A 23,133-nucleotide genomic window follows, 5' to 3' on the forward strand; every position below is an offset into this window, starting at 1 on the left:
GGTCATGCTGCCTTGGAGGAAAAACCATAAATCTTTGTGGAGCAATAAATAGAATATAAATGGGTATCCAATATGCCACTGCTTTTAAGCTCACAGTCACACTGTGCTGGTCAGGTTTGGGTTAGGAAGTAAAGACGGCCGCTTAGCAAATCTGGCAGGAATACAACAAAAATACTGTGAAAGATGACAAAAACTGATGAGTTTTCTATTCAAATCCATCACAAATTTCAGGAGTACATTTTTTGTATAAATATGTATGCATTTAAGGGAAGGAGGATAGAGGATATTCTGCACTTCTTGGTGTTCCTATCAAAAATGGATTTGTTTTGCCTGTGTATTAATAGCACCACTATTTTTTGGAGTAAAATACCTGAAGTTTTGTACATTTAGTAGGTACATGCTGAAAATAAAATTACTTCTATTTCAGAAATTAAATAGCTTAATATCTTAGATTATTTAATAATACTTTAATTATTAGGCTCACTAAATTTGTAGTTTTATTTTTTATGCTTTTTACATCAAAACCAAAATTTTGCCACCATATTTAATATCAAAATTCCATCAAAATCAAATAATTTAAAAGTTCATTGATGTTTTATTGCTAAGTGTCATCTGCCAAACAATTAATGATTTTTAAGAGACAAAAGCTTCATATTTACTTGGAAGATGTTGAAATAGTAGAGTTCCATTAAACACTAATGCACCCAGTTTCACCACCTATTTATTAGTGGTTAGCATTTGTCATCTGCTCTCCCTCAGCAGCAAATGCAAGATTAGAATTTCTTGCTTGGCTCAGAATAGTAGTGTTCTGCATGACATGTGTGTGCTAAGTGTTGGCAGGGGTGGTATTTTAAAGGCAATATTTAGTACATATATATATATATACAAAGGATCTCTTTCTCTCTCAAATGATCTCAGGTCATTTGGTAAGAGAAAATGTACTTCCATCTCAGGAGTGTGTTGCCACTTTTGACGTGGCTGAATATTTGTGAATCAACAGTGCATGTTAATACAGGAATAATATATAATGTTCTATATGATAATTTTGTTACTTTAAAGTTTTTGTTTCATACAATCATTTCTTATCTTAGATGGGGTGAAAATTAGTGTATATGTCTCATGAAAACGTGCATATATATGAGCAACGTATGTGTGAAGCTCTATATAAACACACAAACATACAGATATATATAGATCTGTATCAGGTTTGTTTCTCCTCCTCACAGCTCTGAAGGCTGTACTGTAGGGTCAGACTGAGAGAAATTTGAATTGGCCACGTTGAGCCATGCCCAGGGCACCCGTGCAGATTCCAGCCCCGTGCAGCCACCACGTCCCTGGCATGCTTCATTTCTTGGGATTGTGCAGCTGGCCCTTAGATCTACATGAAGGAGAACTGAAAATAATTATAATCCTGAGATTTGCACAACCTTTTTTATTTCTTTTTTTTTTTAATGAGACTCTCTATTGTCATTCCCCACTTCACTGCTGTATCTGTGTAAATATGGGCACAGTCTTTTCATAGACACATAAATAAAGCAGAGGACACTTAACTGTACTTGAGATAGGAATATATAGTCAAAATAATGGCTGCTTACAATTTTGGTTTAAAATCTGACCATCAACAGCTGACCCATAAACAGGGTAATCCAAAACTTGATATTGCACATGGGCATCTAGCAAGAGGTGCTGTAATTTGATTTAGCAGAAGCTAAAACTTCTGTTAAATCAATCAGTCTTTAACTCTCCTCTACTTGCCTGGTGTGTGTATGCTCTGTGATGCTGAGGTTGTTACTAGGGAAGCAGTATAAAGCTGGAGCTGCATGAAGTGGGAGCTGGAAGCCAAGAATTTATTCCTATGGTTCTCCCTATTGATTTGTTTGCTGTGTGACCTTGGAGGGCATCCATGTCAGTCCACCAGACTCTGCCACACCACATCATAGGTATGCTGTTTACACTTCCCTGACCCACTGGCTAAGGCAGACCTGCTGCCAAGATGACTTAAGAGGAGGAGCAGGGTGCTATGGCTGGCTGTCAGGGAGAGCTGATGTGTCCCACCTGGCAGGAGTTTCAGAGAGAAGAGGGAAGCTGCAGCCTCACATGAAAAGGAGGCAGCACTGCAGAGCATTGCTGACCTGTGCAGTCATCTGGTAAACACAGCATGGACCTGCTGCAAGCACAAACCTGTGACTCTTCGTCCTTGATGTAGTACCCCTACCAGATATTTCAAAATCTGCCAGAAAGAGATAGATGCACAGAAGCTTTTGCAAAGTCCAGAGAATGGCATGACTGGTAATTTTTATTTCATATTGCTCTTGCTGGTTCATTTCCTGAACATGATGCAAGAAGTTCATCCTTAGGAAATCTGTGAGTTGGAAAGCAGCAGTGTCTGGCCTGACAGAGCAGGGTAGGCTGCCTGTATAATGTAACAGGGAAGACCCTGGGCTGTGGAGTTGCAACTGAGCGAGCTAACTGCATCTGCTTTCTGTAGCTGGTGGAGCACAGAGACAGTACAGTGGAAGTCCAGACTGAAGATGTCCAGAAAAAAAGTGTTGTAGTGTTGAAAACACTAGTTTTTCCTTCTTAAGGAAAAGATCCATTTTTTTAAATGTTTTGGAAATATCATAAGATTTTTGTGGGGTTTTTTGTTGTTTTTTTTCCAAAAAATACCTCTGTTGTTTCTGAATTTTGTTTGTTTTATTCTCTCCATTGTCAGCTGTGGCTTATTTATCCTGAAGCTGAGGTTCAGTCAGCTGTTTCTCAAGGCTTTCTAATTCTCTAAAACAAAAGCAAAGCAGAACAGAAACTGTTACAATGGTGTTTTCTTGGGGGTTATTTTGTTTTTTCCTGAAGAAATTCCTTTGCTCTAGAAGCTTGTCGTACTCGGAATGTGGGCTGATGCATCCATATTGCATCTTCATTCAGGTCAGGAGTGTCATATCAGAGAGGATGTGATAGGCTGAGTGTTAAGGTGTTTGCCTTCTGAGACAGGTATAAAAATGATGGTAAATGTGCAGCTGGAAACAGTGAATTTAACATTGTATTCAAAATTTTTCTCTAACTTAAAATTTGAGAAAACCAGAATGAAAAAAAAGGAGCAGAATGCAAGTGACAGAGGAGATGGAGTTTTGCCAGTGATTTCAGTGGAATTAGGAATTTACACAGGAACTGCTGAAGTAGGATGATGAAAGCCTCTTTGAGAAGTCATAGATAAAATGCTTGGGGAACTTAGAAGCTAATGTGATAATAAATTGGTTGTGGTTTGTCTCCTAAAGATGCCAGGACACAAACTGACCCAATGTAAAGGTGAACACAGTCATGTTAGCCTCCAGAACACTGTTGAATTGAAACTATTTTCCCATTGGATTTGTAGAATAATTTCCTGACAAAAGCTGATTTATTTTTTTTTATTTATGCAAAAGTTCTTGTTGTCATTATAATTCCTAGCTTCAAGTATAAAGGTAGTTCTTAATCAGATTTTTACCCTTCATGAATGAGGTAATCTGTCCTTTTTCCTGGGATTTGTGTTTTTGGTTTATTCAGGTTCTTTGCAAAAGTATTTGTGCTCCAGACAGATTTTATTACAACTAATAGGAAAAAAATATGTATTTATTTTAATGTTCCATATGGAAAAGATGTTTTAAGATCAGTGTTAGCAATGACCAATGTTATACAAGCCACTGGGATAAAAATCTTTTCAAAGTGATGTGAGCAACACATGAGTTATTTTGAATCACCATTTCTCTGTTCTTAACTCATCTGCCAGGAGTAGTTTTTTACAAGGAGCAAACACATTTTGATGATAAACAACACTTTCACTTTCTTTGTTTTCTTTCTGTTCCCTTTCTCAAACTACCTACAAGCTCCATGTATATGTTATTTGGCTTATTTTTATCCAGAAGTAATATTTTCTTCTGCAATGTTCCAAAATCTGTTTTTCATATAAAGAGATTAGAAGCCCCTCCCTTCCTTATGATCTACTGATGGTTTTGCTGTAGTTCCTATTGTAAATAGATTTACTGTTATTGAGAATTTATGCTTAGGGGGTGGGTCAGAGAAACTAGACATTAACATGAAGGACTCAGGGTTTTAAGAGCTCTTTTTCTCTCCTGCAAGTCTTCCCTTATCCCTGTGAAAAACAAAGGGTGGGTCTAAATACCAGAATGCTTGGGGTTATTTTTACATGTTGTCTGTGCTGTTCACAGCATGCTATGCCATTTTGGAGGATCTCGAGCCACTCTGACCTTATGGCCCTTCACCATGCCTTGGAACTGGAGTACTTGTAGCAACTTAGCAGCACTTTCAAACCTCAGAGCCTCCTTCTGCCCGTGGATGAGATGCCTGTGTCTTGTGTCAGCATTGGACTACAGAACTTTGTGATTTCAACATGTTGACGTACAGCTGCAATTGGTCTTAACCCTTGCCCTTTCAGTAAACGGAGGAGCATGTCTTTTTCTTCAGAACAGCTGTTGGCTCCAGTACTGCAAGTCCAACGAAAATAAGCCATGCGAGTGTTTGAACAACTCATCTTTACCATATTTGCTACCAAAAAGAAATTGAGAAGGAAAAAAAATATAATGGGGAAAAAAAAAGAAAAATAAAAAAAGAAAAGAAAAGGAAATAAGAGGTTCATACCTGTGAAGAAAAGAAAAAGGACCTGCAAATGCTTTGTAGTTTTTAGCCTCTTCAATGTGACACACACCATTTCTTCAACACAGCAAACTTGATTGCACAATGAAGACTGAGATTTTACAAAATACCAGTGGAGTAATTTTCTTATAAAGAAGGTTTACGTTTTGGTTTCTCATACCCAGGGTACTCTGTACATCTTTACTTATTTATGAACAGACTATATTTTGACAGCATATAACTGAGGATATGTATAATAGGATTAAAGGCTATTATAAGCCTTTGCCTTATGGTACAGCAACTACTTTTGATTTTAGCACATTACAGAGTAGTTTAAAATATGTCTAATTTAAACTGATAGGTACATCACTGAGACAATCATGTACAGGAAGAATTTTTGTGTAAATTTGTAATAATGAATGATTCTTTTACATATTGTTAAGGTAAATGCTATTGAAAGATAGTAATGCCTTGTTGGTGAAGAATGAGGCCACGTGTGCACAAACTTGTGCGGTGCCTTATCAATGTGTTGGATATAAATATGTAGATAATGGATTTTTTTAGATAAATTTGTCAAGACCAAAAGCATGGATGTCAAGTGTCAATAGGAACTGGGTTTTGTTCTCAGCTGTTTCTCTGCCATTTTCTTGTCTCACCCACTCTGATCATGGAAACATTGATTTTGTGTGTCCCCCCCAGGTCAAAGCAAATTACAGATAAAACCCAAGTGAAGAGGAGGCCTTTGTTGTCTTTTTGTTGCCTCTTTTAAAGTTAACATATTAACCCTTTTTAGAGTATAAAAAAATTAATTAGGAGAGTCATTCCATAAAGAAATAGAGAAAGAACAAAAATATATTTTAAGATGTAACTTAAACTGGAACCTTGGTACTAAATAGCTTTTGTCTCATCCGAAAATGAAGGAAACTATCATCACTAATATTTTTAGAAATTAGAAATGAGAATATTTTGGAGAAATTAAACAAAAATGCTCATATACATTTAAGTTTTTTAATCCTCTTCCACCAGGAGTCAGATTTTCCTAAGATATAACATCCATTGCCGGCAATGGAAATGCTGAAATGGTTATCACCAAGGAGTTAAAATTTGCTTTTGTCTGTACTAACTTAAAGGACAAACCTAGACTGTGTCTGTCTGTGACTTGTGACTTTTCTGATCTTGAAGGCTGTGAGCTACTTGGTTAAATAAACTGTTAGTCTGACTTTTTGGCTTGAATTGTACCAATTCCTTTTGCCTGGTTAAATATCTAATTAAAAAGAAGCCTCACCATTGTTGGTTAATTTTCTGTTTTTTCTTCTTTCATTTTAATTAAAAAACCCACCAGCCATGAAACAGCTACCTGCAAAGCTACAGAGCACCAATGTAGCTACAAATCAACACCCTTCTCTATTGGAGGAATCACATTGCTGCTAGAATAAAAATATTTGTGGATTGCTTTAGTACCAACAGAGGTTTTTATCTTACCAAGACTTGCACGTGTGCTTTACTTTACTCAGTATGAGTGCTGCAACTCGTGCAGTACTCACATATGTACATAAAGCACATTGTGGATAGTTTTTAGAATTGAGACTATAATTAGCCTTTTTTTTCCTTGAGCAAAGTAGACAGTGATGGGGGGGAATTGGTTGTCCTTTTTTTTTTTTTTTTTTCTTTTTGCTTTGGCTCTTTATAATTTTTAGTCACTCGCGGACTGAAAAAAATAACAAAGTTTATCTGGGCCTTATTGTACAAAAAAGTGTGTTGTGTCCACAATTGTGTACAGAATTTTTCTTCATTGATTTTGTTTTAAATTAATAAAATTGATTTGTGAACGTATTAAACAATTGTCTTGTATGCAAGTCTGTGATATTTCTGCCCTTTGGGTTGGGAATGAGGAGACATCTCTCATCTCTTTGCTATCTCAAGACATAGTTCACCTTCTGGTGCCCAGCTGAGGGGTTAAATAGGTTAAAGAATACTTGCATCTAGTTTACAGAAGGCTCAGTTAGATGAGCAGCAGTTGTTTTGTTTATCAGCAGCAGCTAGAGGTGGTCAGTGCAGAATAAGGCCTTGGTGTCCTGGAAATGTGTCTCAGTGACTCACAGCAAATTCCTGAACTTCGTGGCGTCTCTGTCATCCAAAGCAATCCATGTGCTGAATGGATGAGTCTGGCAGTCAGACATCTCACTCAGGGCTACAAGTCCCATCCTCTGAGCTTTTACAGGCCTGAATGTCTGGGAATTCAGGACTGGCATTTAACTTTTCCAAGCACAGAGCAGGGCTGCCTTTAAATTTGGAAGAGTGGCAGTGACCACCATTTTATAGCAGACACTTTGTTGTACGCACATGGACTGGTGAAGATGCCTCTTTGCTTCTCTACCCATCAGTGAGAGCCTTGACTGCCAGCTGGTTGTTTCTGATGCTCACTTTCTGCTCTGGTGAGACCTAACAAATGGAAGAGAAACCAAGACCAGTCAAGGACCTGCTTCTACATTCTTGACACCACCATAAGAGTTGCATGCTCAGAGTTGAAATATGTGTCTTCAGCAGAGCACCAATGATGCTGGAAATTATTCTGATGAAGTAAGCACTTAATTGTCCCCTGAAATCAGTGTCTTTCTTTCTGAGCAACTAAATACACAGAAAAATAATTAGTTTTTAAGGACCATCATATGAAAACCCTTAAATCAAAAACTTGTAAGAAAGCAAGGAGTCCTATAGAGTGAAAGAGATCATGTAGGCAGCTCATAAACTTGGAGTCCACTTTTTGAAACGTCAGTAGTGCTTGAAGTTCCCATTTCTTAGATGCTCACTGATAAAAATATTCAGCTGTAATGGTTTTCCTTCTAAGAATAACACACATGTAACTCTGAGGCAGTGCCAAGAAAGTGAAATTAAAAATAGTGATTATTATTATTATTTATGTCTTTCATGACTGGAATGCATGCTCAGTGTGTGGTACCTTTGTCTCAAAAATGCTTGCAATGCAAGCCAATAAAATACTGTTAGAAATTCTTTTTTGCCTTTTCCTTCAGTTTTCTGCTTCTCTCAGTGTTGAATTCTGCCCTGCAACATGAGTAGGGGATGGATATCAAGAGACACATTTCTTTGTGTCCTATGCAAAGAGAGAGGCACAGGCCTGTCCCAATCTTCCTATTCTTTGTCAATGGCAAGGCTGCACAGCTGCCACTTTCGTCATTCTCTGTTTAACCAGGGACTGGCTCTACCAAAACTGTCCAGCTCTCTTGTGCAGGCAAAGGACTAGAAGAAAATGGGAAAATCCAGGGGAAAACAGGTTGGAAAAAAACATACAGAAGAGGTGTGAGGTGCAGCTGCAGCTGCAGAGAGGGTCTGCAGGTATCCAGGAAGAGTCACTGAGTGGAGCACCCACTACTCCAGCAGCTGCTCAGGATTATGCCCAGCAATTCGATGGGACAAGGGACCAGTAAGAGGTCCCCCACTTTCTAGGCTACTCTTTCCCACCAACTTCATGGTGTGGATGGCAGGTTGGCCACAGCATGGGAGACAACTGCACATAACTCAATATGGGCCTCAGGGGAGAATGGTGAAGCAAGGTGGGCTGGTTGCCATCCCTCCTCTGGCTCCCCCTGGAACTCTTGTCCTGTCCCCATAACCTCTGTACAGCTGGCATGCACCACATGTCACAGAAAAGACACAGCAAAGATGGAAATCTCTGGAGAACAGAGTCTGAATTCCCTCCACAGCCTATTAACTGTGTGAACTTTTCTATACTATGTAAGTGCATATACACACACACAAATACATACATACATACACAAAATATATATATATACATATAGATATATAGCTAGATACACAAATATATGTGACAAATTTGTTGCCAAGCTTTGTTATGACAGCAAAATTAAAATGGTGTACCAGTGAACCTGTTGCCTAAGTGACTTTATGCAAATGGTTTGCAATAGAAAATGCCCCTTACTCTCGTTCTTCAGCACAGCTATGAAAGATAAATAGAGTACTTACATTTGACTACTCAAATCATCCATCTTTGTAACTGTTAGCATTTCAGTTTGTGTGAGTATAAATAAACTTTCATGTTCTGATACACCAGAGAAATTTTTTGGTTGTTTTTTACTAATATTCTGTATTGCAATTTCTGGTTTTTAAGTGGCTGCTTGTTCCTGCTAATGGTAATAGAATAACAGGAGAAGAAAAATAAAATATTTGGATTTATATAAAGCTAAATGGAGATATGCCAGCTCTCATGGAAGCCACATGATGTTGCCAGCTAACGTGGAAGTCTGACATAGGTACGAGTATGCTATTAGCAATCTACCCTTCCCATCACTTCACCAGCACTGGCAGTCTTTTGGCTGGGAAGAGGTATGTGTGGCTTGGATTTTGTTTCTCACCCTCACTTAGAAATGTTTTGCATGGCCTGATCTTTACTGCTTCCTGAAAGGCTGGCCTTTGACACTCTGCTATTTCCAGTCTTATGCACAGGTGCATTGTTCTCTAAAGTGGGAGTTGAATCATTTGCGAAGGAAGCCCCAATCTGCTTCATTTTATTCATTGCCAAGTCATGGCAAATTTGACATGGAAGTGAAGTGAGCTCTAGATATCACATTAAGTTTAATAACTGAGACTGTGGTGATAGACTATATAGTGCAGAGAAGGCAAAAAGTAGTTAGAAATAAAAAGATGAAACATAAATTGATTTTAAGAATGTAGTATAGTATATCTGGGGGAAAATAATGCAATGCAAGTAGTGGGGAAGAATGCTGAGCTGTCCAGAATGGAGAAAATTATGTTTAGAAAGGCAAATTAATTTCCTGGCTCTGCCATAAAATAACCCAGGAGCTGTTAGGACTCAGGCTCAGCAAAGCTAAGTGTTCACCCTCTCTTCAGACATTTTGTGATTAGTTACCACTTGCACAGGTGACTTTAAATCAAGTCTGTTTTCAACCCTACCCAGAGCTATGTGGGAGGCTGCCTGCTATTAATGCTCTTGGAGAGCCAGAGGAGTTTTGTGGGAGGGGAAGAAAAGAGAGGTGCAAATGTGCAGGCTCTCAGTGAAGCACACAAGGACGATGCTCAGAGAGAAAAAACACTTGGCCTCCCTGTAGCTGCTTAATGCAAAGTACAGAAAGTCTTGGGAACTGGTACATAAATCAGGGCTCCTGCCTCTGGGGCATGTGCTCACACCACCAAATCCAGTGATGCCCTTAGCTCTCCTCAGAAAAATCCACTGGGTGGACTGAATACCTGCTGTCCTTCCTCTTGTGGTTTCAGCCCAGCAGGTCACTAAGCACCATGCAGCCACTCACTCCCTTCACATTTGGATGAGGGAGAGGATTGGAAGAGTGAAAGTGAGGAAACTCATTGGTTCAGATGAAGACAGTTTAATAGGTAAAGCCAAAGCTGTGCACACAAGCAAAGCAGAACATGGACTTAATTCACAATTTCACAAACAGGCAGGTATTCAGCCATCCCCAGGAAAGCAGGGCTCCATCACACATTGTGGTGACCTGAGAAAACACCATCACTCCAAATATCCCCCCACTTCCTTCTTCATTCCCCACCTTTATATGCTGAGCATGATGCCATATGGTATGAAAGACCCCTTTGGTCAGTTGGGATCAGCTGTCCCAGTGGTGCCCCTCCCAAATCCTTGCATATCCCCAGCTGCTCACTGGTGGAGTGGGGTGGAGTGAGGCACAGAAAAGACCTTGACTCTGTGCAAGAACTGCTCAGCAGTAACTAAAACATCCCTGAATTGCCAACACTGTTCTCAGCCTAAATCCAAAACACAGTCTCTTACAAGCTACTGTGAAGAAAATTAACTCTATCCCAGCCAAAACCAGCAAAACAACTCTCCAGAGTAAACAAGTGCAGTTCTCAGTACCAAGACAAGCAACTGAATAGAAACAAAACCATTACATTCCCCTTTACCTCAAGAAATGCTATAATTCCAGAAGGGATCATTAACTTTGCATTAAATTCATGTTCCAGCTCCTAAATCTATCTGTGCAGTCATTATTTATATGTGACTCACTTAAAATTCAGTAGAGCATCTGTGTCATAGATATCAGAGGTCTACTTACATGCCGTTTGGTATTTGTCACTAATCTGGGGTCACAGGAGGTCAGGCCAGTAATATTTCCACTACACAGCAGGTAAATCCTCTCAGACCATTCCTGATACCTTCTTACAAAATGAGAGTTTGAAATTCAATTTAAACCATACAGGTTTATACCTAGTAAGAGCCTTCCTGGAGCCCTTTCATTTTAAGACAGAAAGTTTTTAAAGGGGAGTGAGAATAAAAAACAACCCTGAACTATATACTGAGTTCTCTAGAAGACAAGGAAAGCGCAGCAAAATAAAGTTAGGAAGGTTGCAATTTCCCTTTTAAACAACAGTCACAGGGGGGGAAAAGTCAGTTCTTGTGAGTATTAGCATTCTTTTTGGTATTTCTATAGTCCAGCTCAAATCAAATATTCTGTAAGCTTTTTTTGTCCAGAATTTCTCAAATACTTGCTCTTGTGCCACCTGATTTCTCTTGCCATTGCTCCAGTAGCTGTGTGAACCAGCAGATCTGAAGATTCTGCTGATTGTCTTTGGGCAATCCCTGCAGAAGAACCAAACCAGGCAATGGGTGTGCTAAGAAAGTAACAGAGCCAATGTTTGTACCTCTTGGGAGTGAAGGTGCTCTTGCTACTTTTGGATGTTCTTGCTTAACACAGGCCACAGGTGTGTGTCGAATGACAGTTGAGAAATTCAGTTTCTGAACAATTTTTTTGTGATTTTCTTTCTTAAAGATAAGCCAAATTAGAATTCCTTAAAGTCAAAGACTAATTTCCATCAAAACCTGAACAGAATCTGTCTATTAAAATTCCAGACATTGGATGGCCCATTGGCTTCAATTAAAGTTATGGGAAACTGTTCAGATCTTTAACTGTAATAGACCCTTAAAGCTTACTGGACTTTTTGCTTAATATTGCTCTTTTTTTCCACTAGGAATAGGAGCAAGACAAACCTGATGAATGCTATGGCAGCCTGAATCCAGAGCTTTGACAGGAGACTTTTATTTTGTTCTTGAATCATGTTTTGCTTGGAAATGTGGTTTGGTGTTGATGTTCCTTCCTGCTGAGCAGTCCAAGTCCTGAGCTGGGACACTGGGTGATGAGAGAAGATACTGCTCTCATGCTTCTCTTTTTTCCTTTCTTCTCTTTTTTCCTTTTTTTTTTTTTTTTTTTTTTAAACATATTTTCTCCCACATATTTCTGTGAAGAACTGATCTTTTATGACCTTGTTCTTGCTATTTTAACTTTGTCCTAATCCATGCAATGTCCTCCTCCATATTCCATCATAGTCCAATGTTCTAAACATTGACATCTGAGACAGAAGCTATTTAACACTTCCATAACAGTATGTAATGCATTTCCTTCTCTTCTGAGATGGAGAATACTGCACCTGAAATGTGGAGAAAAAGTTAAAGTTTGGATACTAATATTTTCCATAGCCTTCTAATTACTCCTTCATCTGTACCAAATATAGACTGATGTTCAAACCTTTTGTAGGTCTCTGGCAGGATTTTGAATGGTTTTGTTGTCTCTGGTCAGGTTTCTAAAACCATTCTAGTAATTTTGAAAACATGCTGGCAAAAGGAGTCTGTTCCACAAGGCAGTTGGTTTAGTTCTTAGACAGTGGCTTTCTGGTGAATATTTGTGGTATGGTTCTAAAGTGTGGAAGTACATGGGATTTCTAAGCCCTCAGTTTCCTGGTGGGAATAATTCTGGACAGATGGTTTTACTATCCAGATGACAAACTAATTGCCAGCAATTTTGTAGAAATAAAAATCTTATTTGAAATTATGACCTAATTGTTATGTAAAAGAAGAATAGACCATTGTAAATGCTTCATTGTGTAACATGAATCTGAATATGAGCTAAGAATGCTGCCTTCAAATCAGTCTGTTAATTACACTTCCTTAGACTTGTGGGTTGACATTCTGTTCATTCAGAAGCCTAAAGTATAGGGAGATTTTGGCTCTCATAAATGGAAAAAAATAATTTAATCCACTCCTTTCTAAATGGAAATGGAAAGTAGACCCTCTTCAAACATACTTTGAATCAAAATGAGGGACAGCTGCAGTCTGAGGCTAAATCTCCTTATTTCCACAATTCAGTACAGAGATTTGGATTTGGGCCTTTAGGTTTACTAATCCACCTGAATAACCAAATGAAATCACTTTTAATCTGCAAGAGGGTGACTAAAAAAGAAAAGCTAAATAAGATGCAGTATTTTTGTGGCAGATCTGGCACATGAACATGCTGAAACACATGCAACAAGTGTTCCTCAGACCTCTAACCTGTGTGTTTCACTCGCTGTCACTTGGATTTCACTTCTAGCATCAATTGTGGTTAGTATCAGTGTGGATATGAGGAGTTCCCAAATGGACTCTGGGCCACCACGAGTCCTGCCCACCAATCAGATACTCTGATTCCATGTTTATGCAGAAATTTGTATTTTATCCACCCATCACCTGCTTTTCTGTTATATCAGTCAGGTGACACCATGGATGGAGCACCAGAGCAGCAGCAGAAGTTTCTGTCCCCATTTTTCTCATTAACAGCCTCAACATCAGGTGTGCAGTCCTGGTCTGCCACAGCTGGGCTCAAGCTATTCCCAGCCCTACTTCATCTATCTGCAGAGTCTATTCCTCAGCTCCACTGATTGTGGTCTTTTGATATTATGCAACAGTAATGCCCTGTGTTCACAGTTTTTGTAGTAATCCTGCAAAAACATGAAGTGGCAGAGCTGTGTCTTGTTGTCATGGCGTCTTATCTATTTTACACAGGTTGGATTCCTATTAATTAAATTTGAATCAAGTCACTGAGTCATGTCAGGTCCTCATGTCTCATGCATTTCATATCTTCACTTGAAGGAGAATCTTCTGTTTTGTCTTCATGTTCAGTGATTCCCAAAGGCAGCCTGGGTAAAATAAACAGAATATTATGTATTTATGTTAATGGATAGAAGAAAGGCTTTGTTTCAAACTCATTACAATACTTCTTAACAGCAGCATGCAAAATTTAAGCCTGTCTACAGATAGAATGCCAGGAAGAAACAACTGCATTGAGTTTATAAATAAAATTAATCATCAATTGTCCAAAACACAGATTGTGATATAGCCTATTAGAAAAATAAACTGTGGAACCATAGCAGTCAGACTCTTACCAGCTCTGAAATTCTTATATATTCTTATAAACCTACAGTGGTTTGTAGTTTTCTTCAAAGAGGAATACAAATATATATAAGTGAAAGACACTCCTATGATTTGAAACTACATAGCCAAAAGCTGAATCTGTGAAACTCTGTCATTTTATTTATCCACCGACACTGATGTTCAGTTCTGCCAGAACTCCCCAAATCTTCAGGTTGGTAGCACAGACAATAAATCTAAAAGAACCACATTTCAGTAACTCTAATCAAGACAGCTGCAAAACACCAAAGACCCCAAAAACCAAATAGGAAGATGGTAAAAACCTCTGCCCACAAACCTAACTTGTGGTGTTTGCTACTTTGCCACAGCATTTAAGCTTGCCAGATGCTGTCTGCATCAGTCTGCAAGTATTCTACTATTCCTTCATTAAGGAGTAGTTGAGGATGCATGGTATATAATAACCATTCTGGATCTTTAAAAATAAAAGCCTAGGTCAGTCTGGGTTTCACTAAAAAGCAGGTTCAAAAACATAACTGATGGAAAACCATCAGTCTTTATTTGACTCTCAGAAACTGAAAGGCATCAGTCTGTGAGAAAGGATCAGCCAAGCTAGGAGATGTTCTTTGGCTTAGAGAACACTTTGCATGCCATGGCAATCTTTGGCTCATTTCAGAGTGCATGTTAGCTGAAATATCTTGCCATAATTTGGCTGGGCTTAACCAATCCCCTGGAAAGGAGAGCAAGCAGGCTCCATGGCAGGAGCAGCCAAGCTTATCCAACAGCAGCACAGCCATGTACAACCCTCATCTGAATTGGGGATCTTCACTTATAGCTCTGCTGCTCTTGCAGGGACAGCTGAGCCCATGCAGCACCAGAGCTAAAGTACTGAACCCTGTGCAAACTTGTACAGCATGTGCATCCCCTAGATGCTGCCTGAGGGTGAATATCAGGAAATAGCAGGAAATAGCAGGAAAAAGCCCTTATCAAGTGTTGTCCTCCAATGCATCTCATGGAAATACATTTTCCAGTCTGAGCTGGTATCTTGTGAGACAGCAGCAGTGTATTGGAAGGAGTGAAAGTACAGCTCCAGTATCCAGGACAGCCAGATTGTATCCTCTGATTTCCCCATGTCATGCTTTGTAAGTGACTTATTGACTGTATCTGATGTCTTTTACCTCTTGGCAAGGAAAACATCATACACAGACCAGTGTTGGGACAATGAGGAGATTACAGATGTGAGGTATTGTGTATTTCTCCGACATATAAAAATTTCAAATGGCTTTGGTGATCACCACAAATTATCGTATGTGCATTTTCATTTTAGTTTGTAGTATTATTTCTATTTCAATTGTCTTATTTTCTTTACTCCCCACAGATCCCAGTGGGTCAAACAGACTTCTTGGTGTCTTAGAGACAATCCAGATTCTCCTGCTGAATTTTTGTGTCCCTTTAGAAAATACCACTGTGGCCCAACTCTGCCTTTCCAAGTGATGCGTAGGGTACAATAAGAGGTAGGGAAAATGGTCATCCTCGGTGACTTTACAACAAAAATATACAGAGATGACATTTCCTGTGCTCCCACACCTCTAAATTCAAGGCTGGTGGCTCTGCAGAGAAGGAGGAACCTCATCTGTTGTTGAATTTGGCCACATGTCTGGAGGAGAAGGCTTTCTACAAGCAAAGCTCCTCACTCTCCTTCTGCTCCTGACCATGGCTCACATGTTGGCTACTGTCAGGGTGTGTAACAGATAATTACAGTCCAGCAGCCTCTCACATTTGAACTGGAATTGAATCTTAGAGCTACTGTGACAGCTGAATGGTAAAGGTGCTGTGAAAGGTTTACTTTTGTCTGAAGGGAATGATCTGAGTGTGGGGGAGGGAGGAAGAAGTAGTTCTACAGAAAAAGCTGCTTCAAGTCCAGTACTATTAGACCAGTTCTAATGCCACTTTTCTCTCTCCATTATTAGATGGAATTCTCAACTCTTTATAAACCTCTTTTTCTTCCTCCTTCTTTTAAGCCTGATAGGCTACCCAGTAGTTGAGATGTCTGGACAAGGATAGGGGGAGTTTATTTTGTTTTCCTCAGTGTCTGTTTGTTTTTTTTAGACTGTGAGGATAAATGAAAGGAAGTCTTGACAGTATGAGCATTTGATCAAACAGCTGTTAAAAAGAGTATGTGAACGCTTTCCTATGACATTTGTTCTAAAATACTGTATCTAGCAGGTTGGCTACTTCTAAAGTTATAAATGAGTTTTAGCATCTCAGCAAGAATTAATACTTGGCAAGTTCTCCTGAAAAATTTAAAAAATTTTAATAGGAATTTATCCATTAAAGAAATGTAAACCTTTGAAGACCTGTCAGGCACTGACAGGGACTGCCATAGACTCCATGAACAAAAAGGTTATCATCCCTTGTACCAGCTGATCTTCTTATGTCCAAGGAAATTCCACCTGTGGCAGATTGACCCCAGCTGGATGCCAGGTGCCCACCAAATGTACTCTATCACTCCCCCCTCCACAGCAGGAGAGAGAAAATATTACAAAAGGTTCATGGGTTGAGATAAGGACAGGGAAAGGTCATTCACTGATTACTGTCATGGGCAAAGCAGACATAACTTGTGGATATTAATTGAATTTCTTGCCAATCAGAATCAAAGCAGGATACTGAGAAGAAAAAAAACCTTAAAGATCTTCCCCCTACCCCTCACTTCCTCCTGGCTTTGCCTTCTTGAGATGGGGAAGAGGGGTCATGGTCAGTCCATCACACATTGTTTCTGCTGCTGCTGCTCAGGGAGAGGAATCCTTCCCCTGCTCTGGAGTGAGGTCCCTCCCACAGGAGACAGTTCTTCATCAGCTTCTCCAGCATGAGTCCATCCCACAGGCAACAGTTCTCCAGCAGCTCTTCCAGTGTGGGCCCTTTCCCACAGGATGCAGTCTGTAAAGAACAGGTTGCTACAGTGTGGGTCCTCTGCAGGGTCACAAGTCCTACCGCGAAATTTTCTTCAAGTGGGTTCCTCTCTCCAAAGGTTTGCAAGTCACTGCCAGGAGCCTGCTCCAGTGAGGGCCTCCCACGGGGTCACAGCCTTCTTTTGAGCATCCAGCTGCTCTGGTATGGGCTGCAGGTGAATACCTGATTCCCCCTGGATCTCCATGGACTGCAGAGGCCCAGGTGCTTCACCACAGGCTGCAAGGGAATCTCAGCTCTGCTTCCTGGAGAACCTCCTGCCCCTCCTTCTGCACTGACCTTGGTGTCTGCAGAGCTGTTTCTCTCCCATGTTCTCACTCTTTTCTTCCCTGAGCACAATTACATCTGCACAGTAATCTTTCTTTCTTCTTAAATACGTTACTGCAGAGGCATTACCACCATCTCTGATTGACTCAGGCCAGAAACACATCCATCCTGGAACCATCTGGCATTGGCTCTGCCAGATATTGGGGAACCTTCTGGCAGCTTCTCAGAGAAAGCACCCCTGTAGCCCCCCTCTACCTGCCATGTAAACAAAATGCACCAGCACAGCAGCAGAATCTAAGGAAAGGATCTAGATCCTTCTCTTCCTTGATTTTATTGTCAGTATAGTTGTGGGAGCACTACAGCCTGGATATTTTAAGGAGGTTGGGATGACAATACCTGTCTCACTCAGGATGATGTCATTCCTATCCAAATTTAGGATAATAGAAAGGAGCTCACAGATTATAAATTGCCAAAAAAGAATATGCTCAGGCTGTGAGCCAAAAATATTTTTTCTGGGGTTTTCTTTGCCTGTTGAAAGGTAAATTGGGAGCAGGACTGGAATGTGGAAGAAACATTCTAGCTTTTCTGAAATATCTGGGTTTATCCAATTGCCTGGTACCTATTCCGCCTATGTAATTTCTAATCTTTTTTGGTTTAAATCCTACTTTACATTTGATTTTTTAAAATGTGATATTTCATCAATATTGCTGTATATTTTTTGTTGCTCATGTGTTATGAGTACAAGTACTTCAGCTCACAATAGAACTTAATTCTACTGCAATCCATAGTTGTCAATTAGGGAAAACAAAACATCTCTTATGCCAGGTGATACTTTGCATTCCCATCTCCCCACCTGCTCCACATGCCTACAGTCACTGTCCCCACACCTGTACTAATGACACTCTTCTCCAGGCAAGCTCTCACCCATGCCAGGTGCTGCTTTCATACCTCCTTCCTTCTTTCAAAGCATTCCCAAGCAGAAAGGGAGACCTTCCCAATGTGTTGCTTGCAGCATACTAGGAATACATTTTCTGTTCTGGAAAGCATCTAGTCAAGAAAAATAATTTCAGCTATTTTCACTCAAAATCAGAATTGCTGATTTTTAGGAGGAAAGCACATAAATCAAGTGGAAGTTGCTAAAAATGTTTTATTTTTTATCAGCATGGAGTAAGAAACTTTGCGTTCTGATATTGACAGAACATGGCTTTCCTGGGTTAAAATATACATTTACCTCTGCTACTGGTTTAGAAATGCCTTAGGAATACACAAAGGATTTTTAAAAATAAAAGCATGGTGCCTCAGGGAGTACCGCTAGTTTAAATAACACATGAAAGTATTTATGAGCCTTTTTTTATGAGGTGGTCAAAGCAAAGACCATCCAGCATGTAACATAAGACTGGCTAAAGAAGAAAGATTTTTCAAAACCACATTGGAGAATTAAGCATGAATGGAATTTTATTTCAGTCTCTATTGCTTATTTAAATTAATGAGGTTTTCAGGTGCGGTTTAAATGATAATACAGATCAAGGTGAGTTTTGCCAGGGAGCTGGACTCTAGTTTATTATTCAAAGAATGCTACTGACTAATGTTGATGTAATCCTAAATAGACAATAGGTTTAGTGAAAGTAATTTTTTTAAGAGTTTCAAACACTGTAAGGGGTACTGGAATTGCATGGACTCATTCATTAGAAATGGAAATTATTATTTGTGAATATATAGATTATATGTAGATTAATATTTCTGAATTCTCCCAGGTAGCTCCACAGCAGATCTGCCAGTATTTATTCAGAAAAGTGCAGATTAAAGGTCATTGTCTCTTGGTAGGGAAGTACTAGCTCAGTAGTTTCTGCTGCATTTTTGTAGAGTTGCTGAGGTTTTTCATACTGCAGGATGAAGCTTCAGTCAATCCCCATGTCAAGAGATCACTTCCAGGTCTAATTCCTAAAACTGCCAAATCCTGGCCCATTTCCTAGAGCTCCTGGGGGCATTTTAAGTACTACAACTCAAAACTGGTCTCACAGTCTTTCCTTCCTCTTCATACACACTCATTCACACTCTTGTTCCAAGTCTTCTCTTTCTGTTCCTAACTTTCCTATCTCCACATAGGCCTCAGAGCTAGAAGATTGCTTTCAGACTCTTGTAATCCCAGGTGTTTTCTGTTTACCAGACCAGGGTACCTACTGACCAAATGAACCAATCTCAGTAAGATGAGCTTTACTTTTCTTGGATTGTACCTCACAAACCAGGGAGAATCCACTGACTTCATATTATTCACTAATTCTGTGTTAGGCTTCATGGCAACTGTGCAAATACTTAAAGGATTTTCGGAAGTACAGGACGATGAGGGAAATTTTTGAATATACATTCTCATATTTCTGCCTTAACTATGCATGTATGTATTTAGCTAATTAAGATAGTTATTTGAAATCACTTTTGCAATTACTGTGCTAGTAAGTAGGGCAGAACTGAAAAAAAATTGATTACAATGGGACTATCCTTAACTGTTTAAAGTAAAACATGGACATAAAACCTCCATTTTTCCAGAACAAACTTTATCAGAAAGAAAGGGAGGGCTTCTAGCATGCTATTTGTATGACTTCATTATGAATAAGTTTGGTGAACTGATCTGGCTGCAAAATCAGTTTAAAATATTTTTGACCATATTTTGAATTGGGTCTTTTGGGGGTTTTTTTTTGTTCTTTTTGTAACTGGGGAAATTTCTCTTAAGCTGGTATTACTGTTGTCCATTTTGTAACATCAAACCCCAGCCTCCTACAGGAAATGTAAATAAATCCCAGTGGCATGGAACTTCAATAACCTTAAACCATTTTACACCTAAATGAGAGCATCTGTGGAAGGGATTAGCATGCAGTAACTTATGTGCAGTACTTCCCACCTTGAGCTGGTTTGCTTTAACTTTCCTGTGTGTCCCTAGGCAGATAAGCAAAGACAGAAAGCACCTGGGCTGCACCGCTTCAGTCACTTCATGGAACAATTCCACAGATCTGAGGTTTGAAAGTGATGCTGCACAGAGACTCCTTGATTTTGGTGTAGGAGCTTCAACAAATGGGCTCAGATCATTCACAGCAATGCTGCAGCTGAGTAGGTCGGTCAGTGATTTATCATTTGTGATTACATCTGTCCTGGTAACTGTTGTCACTGAAAAGCATGTTTTTGGCCATGGTAATGGAGATTCTAAAATAAAGCAGCTGCAGTCTCTCAGTTGTTACCATTGTTCAATTTGTTTTGTTGATTTTCATAGTGCATAAAATACACAAAACGTGCAGAAAATTTGATACCGAATGGAAGAGCAATAGAGAGAAAATCATGCAGTGTGAGGAATGGCTACAGGGAAACAGGCAGACTGAAATGAGCTAGGCATGAATTCACTGAAGGAAGTGGACTAAGCTGCCACCCTTCCTTTGAAAAGGCTGGAAAAGGACTGTGAAGTCCCTCTGTGGAAGTGTGTAAAAGAAATGATAGCAGCCTCTCAAACAGAACCCAAGCCTGTGCCTCTACTCAAAGGGGTGTAAGATCATGCTCAAAGATGTTAATGTATTTGGCCAAAACCAATATTGTCTCCCACTGCTTAATATTACCTGGGTTTAGGAACACAGGGCTTGCAGCCAGAGAGAACTGCATGCAAGCTATCTGACTCCATCATCAATTTCTCCTCTTAAAGAGAATAACCTTCAAGCCTCCAATTTTTTGGCATAGCTAATCAAGCTGGAAAGGGTAACAACATAATCTGCATGAACAGTACAAACTGTGCCTGGTGGTCAGGGAGCCAAACTGGCATTATCCAAATCCCAGGGAGGCCAGTGGGATGACTCTGATTTCACCCAAAGTGTGTCTTGGGCCAAGTCCAGCAGTAGCCCATGTATCATCTAAGCTTATGCTGATTCCCTCGCAGGGTACCCATTGTCTTAACTTTAAGTGCTTACAAAACACTTTGTAGCTCTCTCATAACAAAGATGTTACCTTGTCACTGTGCTGCTAGTTAAAGACAGAGAAGATGCTTTATGACAGGGAAGCACTTCTTCCTGCCAAGGACCACTCCTGCCTCACAAAGCATGGGCTGTCTCCAGCGCTGCCTTTGTCCCTGACAGCAGTCAGGGCCCTGAACATATGCAGCCAACATGTGCCCTGACAGGGATGGGAGCATCTAAGGCAAATCTCGTGAAGTTCCATAATGTGATTCCCAGGCCATTTTGTCTTCCCTTGGACTGCATGCACAACAAAGCCATAATGGGATTCTCAGTATGCCTGGGCTCACTGCCATATGAACAGCAGTTGCATCCTGGCAGAGGAATAGTCTAGCCCTAGGCATTCCTTCCTGTGGTCGGGGAGTATTTCAGCTCTGGCACCTCCCTGCTATCGGTCCGGGAACAGGCTTTGACTAGGTGACCCACACTGACCACTTGACGTTCTTATTAAAGCACCTGGCTTTTTCTGTAGCCATGCAGTGAGTTCACAATACAGACTATCAGCTTTGCTCTATGGGAGCCAGACACTGACCTTCTTCTATTTCATTCTCCTAAAGCCTCTTTTCCTGTGAAATTCATTTGCATTGCTGAGTAGTCCAAGCATATTTAGACTACTATCTGTCCCTCTCTAGACTACAACAAGAACTCATCTGGCACTATAAATATAAAAATTATAATAACAGAGCTGTCTCTGAGTGTTCATTTGAGCACACCTTGTAAACCCAAGGGAAAGGCTGGATGCAGTGGCATATTTCATTAAAAGACAACTGATGTTTTATTTAACTCAATAATTAAAAGTTGTACAAAAATCGCCTCAGGGTGGTTTTTAATAGCTAGGTTTCAACTTAATGCCCAAGTCTACATCGCCCGAGTCAATATGATAATTGTCCAAGAGAAAAATTTTAATATAAGTAAAAATGGTTCTCACAGATTCAGATATGTTTCCCTCAAGACAATGAGAAGTGTTTCTATAGAGATTATGATGACTGTATCAATTAGTCCATCATTCTTCTGTGCACAAACTATAGAAGACTCCCAAATGATTTGTGTAAACAGTTTACTGCAGCAGGTCAGTGATGGTATGGAGCTTTTAAACAATGGTATTCAGTTGTTTCAGCTCCCATTCAGAGAACATTCTTGCCCATTGGAAGGACAGTATATTGCTTAAAGTAGAACATATAAAGAAAAGAGATTCTGGCTGATCAGCTGCCATACTTGTCTCTTTTTTTGTCTGTCTTCTGTCTTCTAGATGAAATTGTTTCCTAAGTTTTTTGTGTCAAATCACTTCTCCTTTCTGTCTTCCTAATGGAAGAACTAGCTTTTATGTTTGGGCTCATTTCTGTTATACATGACACATTCACCTTGCAAACCTTGTGGTGCCAGAAGATGTAACTCACCCTGACAGATGTTTGCTATGCCAACACAGTCTCAGCAGTAAGCATGGGGACTTTTCCACAGTCCACTTCAGCACAGGGTTAGTGGATTACCTCAAACTACATTGATGAGTTTTGAAGCTTATCTGGGCTCATTTACCCTGGGTGCCCTGCATAGCGTGAAGCTGAAGGCTCAGAGAAGGTTCAGTGAGCTGGCAGTGGAGAAATGAGGATGGTTGAGTCTTCAAGTACTCTAGTTTGATCTGTCAGAATTCATCACTCCATGTCCCAGACTTCCTTTACAAGCAAACTGTGATCCCTCAGTATTTCGTGCCTTGCCTTGTACAAACTTAAATATGGCTGAAAAATATTTGAAAGGCAGGGATTTCACACAAGTGTATGGATTTTACCTGGCAGCAGTAGTTTACACCATTATTGACCAGCTAAGAAATTCTGCCTCTGTATTCAAGGCATGTGTATAATGCTATACATATGTGAGTGACTACATGTAAGCATTGCAGTGTAAAGTATAACAATCATGATCTTAGTGGAGCATGAATGAGAATTGTTATAGAATTACCATAATACTGTTTATAGTAGAAGGTATAAATGGTACCATGAGGCTGATTAAAGCTAAAGAGCTACTTCTCTTGCTCACTGATTACAATTATCTCTTCACTGAATTGCTTGCCAAAGAACGCCTTTAAAATGC

At 39.8% G+C, this 23,133-nt stretch overlaps 1 protein-coding gene and 1 long non-coding RNA gene across 5 annotated transcripts in view; one reads left to right on the forward strand and one right to left on the reverse strand.

Annotated features, from left to right (window-relative positions):
- Positions 1-4,613, forward strand: part of EYA1 (EYA transcriptional coactivator and phosphatase 1) — a 162,110-nt gene extending 157,497 nt beyond the window's left edge. The window contains exon 19 of one of the 3 annotated variants that reach the window (XM_086885397.1): positions 4,203-4,613. In XM_086885397.1, the coding sequence (XP_086741523.1) occupies positions 4,203-4,283 (81 nt within the window). In that variant the 3' untranslated portion in view covers positions 4,284-4,613. The remainder of the gene's footprint in view (positions 1-4,202) is intronic. The other 2 variants (XM_086885407.1, XM_086885391.1) reach the window with 2 other exon arrangements.
- Positions 4,614-13,432: 8,819 nt separating this feature from the next.
- Positions 13,433-21,697, reverse strand: LOC111924655 (uncharacterized). Of its 2 annotated transcripts, none has more exons than XR_002861784.2 (4): positions 21,044-21,697; positions 18,011-18,109; positions 16,532-16,765; positions 13,433-13,599 (listed from the first exon to the last, which is right to left on the reverse strand). It is a non-coding gene; the product is annotated as an uncharacterized LOC111924655 (long non-coding RNA). The 2 variants fall into 2 exon arrangements; XR_015285778.1 differs by lacking the exon at positions 21,044-21,697 and adding an exon at positions 21,007-21,036.
- Positions 21,698-23,133: the final 1,436 nt, after the last annotated feature.

Source organism: Cyanistes caeruleus, chromosome 1 (assembly GCF_971803275.1).
Source record: "Cyanistes caeruleus chromosome 1, bCyaCae1.hap1.1, whole genome shotgun sequence".
In the NCBI taxonomy this organism is placed as follows: Eukaryota; Metazoa; Chordata; class Aves; order Passeriformes; family Paridae; genus Cyanistes; species Cyanistes caeruleus.